The sequence below is a fragment of the Tinamus guttatus genome, unplaced genomic scaffold (assembly GCF_059628265.1).
Source record: "Tinamus guttatus ecotype Peru unplaced genomic scaffold, ASM5962826v1 Tinamus_guttatus_pri_ptg000125l, whole genome shotgun sequence".
Classification (NCBI taxonomy): domain Eukaryota; kingdom Metazoa; phylum Chordata; class Aves; order Tinamiformes; family Tinamidae; genus Tinamus; species Tinamus guttatus.
The window spans coordinates 1369227-1381358 of NW_028288659.1; the positions used below are offsets into that span (position 1 = coordinate 1369227).

The 12132-nt window shown below is 41.8% G+C and overlaps 1 protein-coding gene across 1 annotated transcript in view; it reads left to right on the plus strand.

The window, feature by feature from the left end:
• The window catches only part of TMTC1 (transmembrane O-mannosyltransferase targeting cadherins 1), a 130628-nt gene that overhangs the window by 109420 nt on the left and 9076 nt on the right, over positions 1-12132 (plus strand). Inside the window, exons 12-13 of the mRNA XM_088521558.1 lie at positions 3112-3255; positions 9675-9783. Of these exons, the coding sequence (XP_088377684.1) occupies positions 3112-3255; positions 9675-9783 (253 nt within the window). The remainder of the gene's footprint in view (positions 1-3111; positions 3256-9674; positions 9784-12132) is intronic.

The window sequence follows — 12132 nt, forward strand, 5'->3', positions numbered from 1 at the left end:
GAGAAATGTATTTTGTAAATACACTGCTTCTTGTGGAGGTTTAATGAAATTCAGCTTTCTTTCATAAATAATGCAACACTTGCATTTGATTAGGTGAAGCCTAGAGGAATTTCTACCTAATCAGATACATGACAAGAAGAATATTGCCTGCAGACTGTTACCATTATCAATGGTGGTGGCAAGGAAAATGCAGCTCTGCATGTGTCCACATGGAAAGTACTGCTTCTTAAGAAAAGTTATAAAACAATATATACCTTTTAACCACTTTTTATTTTATTTTTATTTTTTTCATCTCAGAATGTCTCAGCTTTTCGTAAAACAAGGTCTGGGTTCTGAGTAGTATTATTATTGTGGCAGGAAGGGACTCTAGGTTAGCCAGAGCTATCCTTTCCAGGTAATCTGTTTTTGACTTTTCCAAGAAATGAATACACAGGGGAAGAGGGAACCTTTGCATCAGAGAGCCTACAGTCAAGGTAAGCTAGGTAGCAATGGGAAACCTTTTGGGTTGGATTCCAAGAGTCTTGAAAAACAGCAGAAACCTCCCAGTAAAAGTACATGCACATGCTTCCTTTCGTTGGAATTAGAAATTGTGACATACTGCAACATACAGCAAAAAGGGTGCAAAGGAATTTACAACTGGTATATCTACATTTTTTTTTTTTTTTTTTAGAAATGCTTTGAGAGTTCTTTGGTAAACGTTGCTTTAATTAGTTATCTGTGGTTAGTTTTATGATGTTCTGTAAATCTGGCCATGAGACTTTGTTCTACTACATTTTTATGCCCAGAAAGCTGCTAACAACTGCAGTGGGTATGCATGAAGAGAAGGTAGATGGAGTAAGGCCGCTAGTCCTGGTCAAGATCATATTAAGTAAGAAAAGGAACCATTCCCTGAGCTGGCCTGCAGTCATTCACATGGCCCTTCCCCTACTGCCGTAGGAAAGTCATATTCCAAATAAGATCATAAGGAACTGAAGCCCAGCTCAAAAGCCCAATGCCACTGTCTTATCTCAGTGTTTAGGATTTTCTCTTAACATGTGTTTGGATGTATAAAACTGCAAATGTCGTAAATTCTTCAGGCCAGATGCTAAGCTGGTTTAAGCTGACAATTTGTGCTAGCTGAGGTTCTGGTTTCTCGCTTAGGTTTCTTGGAAAGGGCAATGAGACATAATAAGTAAATCTAAAACACAAGGATACATGGGAGATGTATTTGCATCCTATGATTTCCTGTCAAGAGGTTTTAGCACTGGGCTCAGTACTGTATTTATGGAACTGCTGGTCAGAATTCTGCACTGTAAAGGTGAAATCAGTTCTCTCTTGTAATCTTAATTGAGTTTTCATTCCTTTCCAAAACAGTTCAAGCAAATCCCCTGTGCCTAAAATGTCACGGGAAAACTAATAGCCAGGAGGAGAATTAATTTCTGAAAGTTTAAGAGCAAAAATATCAGGTTCAGGGCTGTAAAATGTTAATCTGTTTTTGACTTTCCCAAGAATTATCTGAAATACTTCTGGCCATTCATAACTCACGCTCCTTTGTTCCAGATTATTAGATTTTTTTTGTTATATGTAAGTACTGATAAAAAGTAATACATGCTTCTGTCATAGCCAAAAGAAAAAAGAGGCTCAAAAATATAATTTCAAAACCTTTTAAACAGAAGAAATACCAAAAAGGCTGAGCCCTCAGTTATTTGCCCTAAGATTGATGGGACCTTCTTCAGTCAACATCCTGGCCAAGGTCCCACATACTGATACATTCCACTCAGCGAAGACCAAGCAAATTTTGTCCTTTCCCTTGCTCTTCCTGTGGGAAGGCCTCGTCAGGCCTCGCTGAGCAGCCTCAGGGATGAAAAGTGTTGCTGTCTGGGGACCACCCAGTGAGCAGTGAAGATGCTGCTGGGTGAACAGTTGTGCGACTGGAGAGCACCAGTGCTTAAGGCAGCAGCTTGCACTGCCCCTGAGTGCCTGCAGCAGAAGTGTTACCTCTGCAAAGGGGATGTTAGCTCTGCATGGGGGCTGTTGGCATTGTAGCGGTTGTTTTTTAATTATTTTTAGTTACTATGCAAGGTGGTCATTACATTTATCTTTTGTTAAAATAGGCTACATTTTTTTTAAAAAAAGCCACCTCTTTGAACATCCTCTTCTCAATTCTGTGGCCCAATACTTGTCTTCTAGGCTTGGTGTGGGTCAGAGAAAAAATCTGGGGACTCCTTTCTTATTTATTTGTAAAAACACTCCAAGTTCGTTATCAGAGCATGTCCCCTTCTCTCAGGGGACATACACATTCCCATCCTCACCCCAGATCAGACCCCTGCCAGAATCACTTATGTGCTGTGGAGCTGTAATGTGACTGAGGCCAATGTTGCAATGATGTTTAAAATGCTGATTTTTTCATGGTACTTAAGTACAGAAGATCCCAGAGCTGAACTGACATAATGAAAAACTGCAGGTAAAATCCCCATGGGAAGACTTAGATTAAGAGCGGTCTTAAATTTAAGAGTCAGACTGAGCTGTAGAGCCTTAATCTCTTCTGCCTACGTTAATTGCCTCTCTTCAAGCCGTACTTTGGGCTGTCATAGCCAGCTACTTTGAACATCATTATCCCTATCAATTCCCAATGAATTACAAAGCTGTTATTGATATTTTACAAATAGAGACCTAAAGCACAGAAAAGTCAAATGATTTGTTGTGGTCCAAAGAGAAAATCTACAGAGGCAGCGGGTTTTGAGACTGGATCTTCTCAAACTGAAGCCTTGACCATCTTCACAACTTCCTCCCTATTATGATTAAAATGATCATCTGGAGGACTTCAGAGGGAGAACCACTGTGCACTGTTTCATACCAGAACATATCTGCTTACATAGCCTCCCAACTTGACTGTAATTTCCGTGGGCTGCTACAGTGTGTTTATTTCATGGGTGTCATAATGAACTTCAGTTTTCATCCTTTTATGATGCTAAATCTAACCCTGATCATTTCCACCTCTAGTGTTGTCTGGTGGAAAGCCTGGGGAAGAGTGTCTTTCCCTTTATTGAGTGTAGAACTGCAGTGGTGGAGGGTTGAGCGACGTGAGCTTTGTTTGGCAGTGCCCATGACTGGATATTTCCATTTTTGCAGGCTGTATCCTCGTCATGCAAGTGCTCTCAACAACCTGGGGACATTGACCAAAGACGTGGTGGAAGCAAAGGACTATTATAGACGGGCCCTCCAGTTAAACCCGCAGCACAACCGTGCGCTGTTCAATCTCGGCAACCTGCTCAAGTAAGTTGAACACAGAATTCATGTTCTCTCTATGCAGATCACCAAGAAAGGGTTTTTTCCCAGCTGATCAGGAAATGATCTTATTGGCAGCCAAGACTGCCAGTGCAGAAACAAGGCTTAGTTTGGATGCTCATCATCTGTCTGCCAGGTCATTTCAGGTGTTGCTTGCCATTGTGCTTAAACTTCAGGGAGTTCACCTGCTCCAACATAGGCATCAAAAACCGGGATACCTAAAACAAAACCGGCCACTTGAGATTCTCACCTCAGTGGGAAGCCTTTTGAGGAGAGCAACTCATGCCATTCAAAGAGAATCGTCTGTTGCAGACCTAATGAATAAGGAAAGTCTCTCTTGATGTTCCAGTTTCTCATCATTAGCTGAAAAAGGAAGGTCAGATGTGTAGTTTAGGCATAAACACCTATATCTGAGATGCTCAGAGCAGGATATGGTTCATCTCTGTGGGAGAGGAGATGGTATGGACTTGAGAGGAAGGTAGGCTTACATCCCTGCGTTGGTACTCTACCCAGTTAGAACATGAATTAATCAGCTCATAATTTGACTCATCATTATTTAGATTGCCTTTGTGTAACAAGGACAATATTAGACAATCATAATCATGCAAATTAGTTTGAGTAACTATTTCTGAAGTCAGGTATATGTAACAGTCTTTGTCATATGACCTAGAGATGCAATCAAAAAAAAAAAAATTCTGTTCCTGCACTAGTCTTCTGCAAAGGCAAAAGTAAAAACAACCTCTGATTTTGTCCATTCATCTTATTTTGCTAGAGAAAATGTAGACTGCAGCAGTGAAAGTACATTTTTGCTGATATAGACTGCACCTATTTTTTAGAGGAATGTTGCTTGTAATAGTTCTCTAGAAAACCTTTTATGGTAGGTCTATCTTTAATGTTGGGCTGGTTCTAACATGACACTATCTCATCAAAACATACTTGATCTCTCTGGTTCTCAAAAGTCACTTTCATTGTGAGTTTATATGAAAGACATTAAGCAGTTTGCTGAAGGTCTATCTAGCCTGTTGGCTAATGTATAACATTACAAGTAACTGTGATTGTTGAGTTAAAATATGGCAGATGAGTAACCCTCAAATAAAAAATAGGCTAATGCTTTACTGGAAATACAGAAAAAGGAAAATGGTAAAGACAGACTTATTACAAGAGAGATGGAATGTGTTTGTATTATTCATCAGGTTGGATTGCCTGAAATTAATCCTGAAAGGCAAGGTAGTTTAAACATATATATTGTCCTTTTAATCCATCACGTTTGCCTTAGCTTTATTCTCTGCATATATATATATATATATATTTTTTTTTTGGTACAACATATTAATACTAAGGACAGAATCCAGAAGGATCAGCAGGACATCCTGTGTCGGTAGCACTTCAGTCTGGTGGGCTCTTGCAACCCAGCAGATGGGCAGATTTGTTGAGCCTGCAAAGCACACCAGAAGCACCTGGGAAATTCCCCTAGAACTGCTGTTTATACTGTGTGCAAAACATCATGCTTTTCCTAAGGTGACATTTAAGATACTGGGTGTCCCATCAGATTGTGTACACTCTTCATCCTTCTGTAATGCCATGTAGAGCTGTACGTAAAGGTGTGCGATACTCATTTCTGCTGCACTCTTAAACAAATGCACTCAGGTGTCACCCCCAGCTTTTTCTACACCCACTCAATACTATTATTTCAATCTTTTGGGGGCTTCAAAGGCAACCTATTGCATCTGGACACACTAATAGTATTAACTGTAATGGAAACCAGGTGTCTTCATCTCCCTCCTTTAGAAAAAAACCTACAAAACTGCACAGAGTCCTTGGTGGAGGGATTAGCACACCTGGACACCAAGTGCTGTGCGGTCGCATCCTGCAGGGATGTCTCCCCTTAAGCGTTAGCCCTTCTCTCAGGTCTGGTTTCCTGCACGTTTCCTGGATCATAAGACAAATTCACAGGGAACATCTGCCGTGCTACAGCTTTAGGTGACTCGCAAGAGGACTAAATGGAAACTAGATGGAGATTCCAAACTCACCCTGACTGTGACTTTGTGTCCATTTTGTACCTAGCTCTCCAAATTACCTTTTTATTCAACCTAATGTGGAGCATGCACCAAAGCTGTGATCTGCTGGAAGGAGAGACTGGTTCCATGCTGTGTATATAGGGCAGCTGGTATTCTGCAGACCCTAAATGCATATAAGTTAAGAAACAATGAAGGTATGCAGAATATTACAAGCTGATATTACTTTCTGGCTGTGCTATGAGGCATTGTGAAGGGTGTTTCAGTTTTTAAAATTATGGCCTTAGAAAGGATAAGAGGTCAAGGCCTAAAAGCATTTTCTGTCCTCTTTACAGTTGTTTCAGTGACTATACATGGAATAGATTGGGAGAGCCAGCTCTGCAGTACTTAAGGCATGTGCAATAACAACATTACTTATGTGAGGACATGTAATGAAACTGTCTGGAATGGGGAATTCAGACGCTTATTTTGTAGAGTTCCATATCTATTTCAGTTTTTAGTGTGAAAATTTGATTGCAAATATTAAATTTCACTACCTATGAGGTTTGAGAAAGGGAAACTCAGGGATTTTGGAAGGATGGGTTTGCTCTTCCCATGTGGGAATCTGCCTCTCATTATTCTGTGGAAATAGGCTGTCTTTTCAAGCAGCTGTTCCTTATGATTTAAGCTTGCATTAAAAAAAAAAGAAAGAAAGAAAGAAAGTTTTGGAAAGCTCAGGGTGGAATCTTTAGGTTTTTTTTTTTTTTTTTCCCCATCCTTGTGGAAGACCTAGATAAAAAAATGTTTTCATTTTCTGTTTGCACATAATGAAAATAGCTTGGTGCCAGAAGATGAATGTTGTCAGGAAGCCCTGCATGATAACGATAGAATAAGCCCCTGATTTTGTTTACATATTGTAAAATAAGTTGCATGTCATGATTTTCTTGCCTTACATAAATACTGGACAGTTTATAATTACACAACGTAGGCAGATTTCTTAAACAAAAAGACCCGAATGAATGGTCTATCTACAATGGAAGAATCACCTTCTCCCCTTTTTTAGTCTGTGATCAGTGACACAAAGTAATCCGATGCTGCTTTGTTTAGTTTTGTTTTTAAGCTTCATATTATGTAAATATTTAGCTCATATATACATTTAGTTTTGCCGAGATAGATACAACTTGAAAAACTGAGATATATATGAATCATTCAGAATACCTCACATAAATTTATAGCCTGTGGGATATTCTGTAAAGAGACAAGAAATACAATATTATGAGCATTTGATGTAAATATTTAGGATCTCAGCTTGCTATTGCAGAAAGGATGGGAGGGAACTTATTCTTTGCTGCACTGTGTCTATCCATATGTAAAATACTCTTAATACTCAGTACAGCAGTTCTTATGAAGGAAAACCTCGTAACTCTTACATGCACTGAGTATGTTAAGACTGCATTGCTTCAAGGGAAATGTCTAGAAAAAGTATTCACTGACATATTGTGTTTAATCAGAGGACTTTGTAGTGAATGTAGAGCAACACACAAGGTGTTGAGCGCATTTGCTAGCGTGATCTAATTCAAGTTTAGCAAACTCCTCTAGTCACAGGACGGACTGTTTTGGCGGTGGTCCCTCTTGGCGGCCCTCCACTGGGCTTCCTCCAGGATGTCCGTGGCTTTCCTAGAATGGGCAGCCCAAGGTGAGACGTTTCTCCAGTTGTGGTCTCCCACGTGTTGAGTAGAGGGGAGATCACCTCCCTCAACCATCTGGCTACTTTCTAGCCAGCCCCAGTCTGTCCTGGGGGTTATCCCACCCCAGGCGTAGGACCTGCCTTTGCTTTGGTCAAACTTTGTGGTTTTCTTTTGAGTCTGTTTCTCCAGCCTGTGCTGGTCCTTCTGAATAGCAGCACTGCCTTCAGCATAGCGCTTGCTCCTGCCAATTTGGTGTCATCCACATGGTGTAAATAAATGCCAAAGGAATTAAATAATCTGAATTAAATAATTGTTTTTAACAGAAGGAGTCAAGCAGGTTTACTTTCGGATAGGTGTAGTTGGATGACAGGAAAGCAAAATCAGATGATCAGAATAGTTATGGGGCCCCTACTGAGTTCTGTGTTTCTGGCTTACCTGCGGTAAGGACTAACTTAACAAAGTAGGACAAATCATCTTGAGAGTGAAAAAGCGCACAAGGACACTGCTTCCCAGGCTGCTCTTCCAATCCTTTGCTCCAGTGCTAACAGCCGTGCACAGACCTCTAGCTGGTGTTTCTCAGTCTGAGGGTCCCTTGCAGAATTAAGGAAGAGATGCTCCTGGTGGGAAGAGCCATTCCTTACATGCTCCTGGAACATGATAGCTGAGAGGAAAGCTGGGGGCATGAGTGGCAGCGGGAATCAGGAGAGGACATTGTAAGGCAAAGTAATTTGGGGAAAAATGGGGAGTAAGTGATCACAGACTCCTCCTGTCAGGTGAATTTGTTCCTCTCTCTCTCTCATAGTGAAGGCCTGTATTACCCAGCTCTTCCTGCTGCAGATACCCAATTCATGGTAAATTAGTGTATCGCACTGGTCTCCCAGTGCTCTGTGCTCTCCCAGATTACATCAGATTTATATGGGCCATGGCCTCGATCCTGCAAAGTGCTGATTATGCTGGCCTTGCTCCAGGAAAGCACTTCAACCAGTAATTAATTCTCAACTTGCATGCATAAAATTTAAGTATGTGTTTAAGTGCTTGGCCAGAGCCCTCGGTATCTTGCAGGCCTGAGCCCTCTTAGAAACTGTTGGGTCTGCTTATTTTAATATAATTCAGTCTGTTGGGTAAAAAAAGATGCCATAATCTTTCTCCCTCTACCCCTACTTTCAGGAGAAAAACATCGTTATTGGGTCAAACAAACAAACAAACAAACAAAAAAGCCATTTAGAAAAAAAAAAAAAAAGGAGCAGTTAAGAGGGTTGCCCTGTGTGCAGAGCACATACTTGTGGTTAATGGGAACTTTTAGTGCTGCCGAGTGGATCTCTTAATCCTTTTATTTTTGTAGCTGGCATTTCCTACATTTTTGCCAAACATCGATGCCTTTTTAAAGCAGTCATCTGGTTTTGATTTATGAAAATGTGTCATGAAACTCCAGCCAAGGGATCCAAAAGTTTTGTAAATTGACAAGCTAGCTGATCTTTAATTAGTGTAGAGGAAAAGTGGTCCTTTATTTGTTTTTGTTTCACTTGGGTAATTTATACGGAGCAGCACTGAAGAAGGAAAAGACTAGCACAACTGGTTTTACTTAGCTTAATGCACAGGCAAAACATCCTTCCAGTTATATAACTAGAAAAGGAAAAAATCTGCAAAGCCACATATATTATCAGCTGAAATTTGCTCTTTATAAACAAGATATGGTTACCTGATCCTGTTGTTCAGATGAAATCCAAGGCAAAAGCAGCAAGGTGCTCCCATATTTTCTGTGTGCCAGAGCCCCTTGTTGCCTTTTGAAAGCTGTGCTATTCATTTTTCTTTTTTTGTATACACAGCACAAGGAAAATGTGAAAATGTTGTTCCTGTCAAAATAAGCATCTTTAGATTTTTGTCTGCGAAATTACTTTTTCCAAGGAAATTGTAGCTCCAATAATCATCCTTAGATGTTTGCTGGGGAAACCTTCTCCTTTTCCCAAGGCAAAAACAAAATAAGTGGAATAAGTTGGGGAGAATTGCAGCTCCTTATGGTAGCCATCCCTCAGATATCCCTGCTCATAATCATTAAGATCTGAAGCATGGACTAATGAAATTTAACCAAGACATAAGTCTTGATATATAACAGCACTCCTTCTCTAGCAACACGCTCTGCCATGTTTTCAGCAAATGCACTTAATGCTTTCAGGCCCTTTGCCTGGCTTGTCCTTTACATGTCCTTAAGTCCCGACTGGATGGATAAGGCAGAATGTTTGCTCTTTGGCGTGTGGTTTTGGGGAATGTACCGTTTTGGGGGGTGTTTTGCCTTTACTAGGATCATGACCAACGCGACAGTCACCAGCAGCCCAGCCCGGGCAGGTCCCTTCTGCTCCAGTCAGAAATGGGGAATCACTGCAGGGCGCCTAGGTGCTGCTCCAGGGACTTTAAAAACCTGTGTGTGGAAAGTGCCTGGGCCAGCATATAAAATTTAGCAGGTACCCAGGGACTTCAACCCTTGCCTGCAGTGCCCTACGCTCCAAGAAGGGCCAAGGGAATTGCCCGGGCTTGGGCAGTGCTGATTAGTGGAATCATGGAGAGAAGATGTGAGTTAATAATTTAGCCTTTGCTGAAAAGGACAAGACAGGATATTTCACATTTCTTTAAAGTAGTTAATCAGTGGGTGACCATCTATTAAAGGAACTTTTCTTTCTCCTTCCTTTTTTTTTAAATTTAATTATTTCCTGTATTTTTTGTCATGCAGGTCCCAGGGGAAGAAGGAGGAGGCCATAATCCTGCTGAGGGACTCCATTAAGTACGGCCCGGAGTTCGCAGACGCTTACTCCAGCCTGGCTTCCCTGCTGGCCGAGAAGGTAACGGGTCTCATCCGTAAAAGCTCCTGGTCCCTGTGCGCGTGAGGCCGTGGCCGGGTGCCTTAGGAGCGCCCTGGCCTTGCACGTGGGCACTGAGCGTGGTCTGGAGACGTCTTCTGAGCTGCTCTAGAGCTGACTTCTTCACCATAGGAGGCAACTCGCTGAGTAATTGCACCCACCTTAGCGTGGCTTTGAAATGCTATTAAAGTTGTGAGTAAATATCCATTTTGCAGCTCCCCATGTCTTTAGCAAGGGCTTGATCTGTTATTATAGTGTACTTAAGTGTTTGACAGCAGAAATGGGAGCCCTTCCTCCCGTTACACGCATAAATACCACGAAAATTTTAAAATAAAATACTCCAAGGTTAGGAAATATCTGAAATAAGGTTGGCTCTGCAGCCTGAACCGAGCCCTTTGCGTATGTGCATTAGGATGCAGCTCTTAATTACTCAGGTAGATGATCACGTATTGGAAATGGGAAGGTTCACTTGCTGGATGGGGCTCATTATGAGCAGCTGTTCGATATTTTATTTAATCTCATTGTTCAATATGTGGCCCTAGGTCTTATTTACTGCGCACCGTCCAGACTGTGCTCTGGAGGCAGGATTACTCGTTTCCTCTTGGGCTTTTTCCCCCTGCTTATTATTCTGGTCCCTTAGTACTCACCGTATGTTATGTAATTTATTTCTGCGAGTCCCCTGTGAGGTGAACTATTGCTGTTCCCACTGAAGAACACGGAAATGGAGACACAAAATGTTTGAGTTCAAACCGTGAAGTGTGAGTGCACATTTGGAGACTGCCAGGACTGGGTCGTGCTGCATCCACCTGTCTGGGCCTCAGGAAATATCACCTTCCACTAGTCCAGTTAGCAGAATTAGTGAAAACCTCTCCCAAAAGGGAGGTAATTTAGTGTTGGCCAGACTGTAAGCAAAGGTCTTAACTCTGGTTTATTCTGGCTTCTTTAATGATAAGGGGCCCTCCACAAAATCCACCTCTGATAAATATGGGTTACTGAAAGGGGTTGTGCTCTTGTCTTTTAAGTGACTTTCAAATATTATCAGATGTACAGCTGCAGAAATCTAGAAATATAGCAGATGAAAGAAAAAAACTCACTCAGTGAGATCTGTGATTTGAATCAACCATTTAATGAAGTCCCCTGCAAGTATAGGAAATGAGCTCTCCACAGTAATACGTGGTTTTAATACTAATTGAAGTAATTAATTAGAACCATCAGTCATAAGGTCAACAGTGCAATAAAAACATAATAGAGTCCCAAGGCCAGCTGCCCAAAGCAAATGTTGTTAGTAAGTCCAGCAATAATTCACCTACGCTTAGGTGTAGTTTGTTCATCCTCTTGAGGCTTGAGTGAGTGGAAGGGGAAGAAAAAAAGATAGAATTCTTACAGTTTCCTCAGAAAATAACAATTTCCTGCAGGCTTGTGGCAGCATCTTGTGCTCAGCCATAGCAGGGACAAGTTGCTTGGTTTACAGAGCTGGTTTTCCTTCTGCTCGTAGCCCCGAGTTCTGCTCACACCTCTGCAGCGCTCCCCGCTGCCGGGCACAGTCATCCCAGCGGCTGCATTAACCAGCTTTGAGGAAGGGAACGTGAACTAGTTCCTTCCCCTGGAAATGAGATGGAAAAGGGGCTGAAGTGCTGGAAGCTGCACGTTTAAATAACTCGCATGAAGTGACCACGAGTGCGACAAACTTCTGTTCCCCCAGCGCCGGGCTAAGGCTGCGAAGGGAGGAGGCAGGTGGAAGAGACCCCGTGGAGCAGTGTCCTGCTTGCCTTGTTGGTCCTGCCCAGTGTCTGAGAGCCAGTGCATGGTTCCTTTTCCTCTCTAGTTGTGAAAAATGCCATGCCAGGAATTCCTCATGCTCCGGGGAATTAGCCTGTAACTCAGTATAGTTGCCCTTTTCTCCCCTTGATATTTGATTCTGAAACCAGAACAGACTTGGGGAAAAAGAACAACACACTGTACAGAACAGTTTGCCTGTTGTACGTGTTTGTCCCTCCCTGCTTTCTCTCCTTGATCTCATAACTCAGTCACGGTGTGTGGTTGTGTTCCATGACAGTCTGTTGCCATTTTGGTGCTGCTTATATCAGAAGTCAAACATTTTTGTTTGCTAGTTTCACGCTCCAGTAACAACACTTGGTTCCCTTGGCCTTGCTCTGACTTTCTTGAGTATATCTTCTTACCTGCTTTTAAGTTTCGTCAGCCATCTCAAGCTGCTTGATGGCATTTTCAAGTTCTTGCTTCTGGAGTCAAGTGTGTGTGTGTGTGTATATTTAATTTTTTTTTGTAAGAACGTCAGCATACCCAAAGAGAAAGAAGTGTTTTAACCTAGCT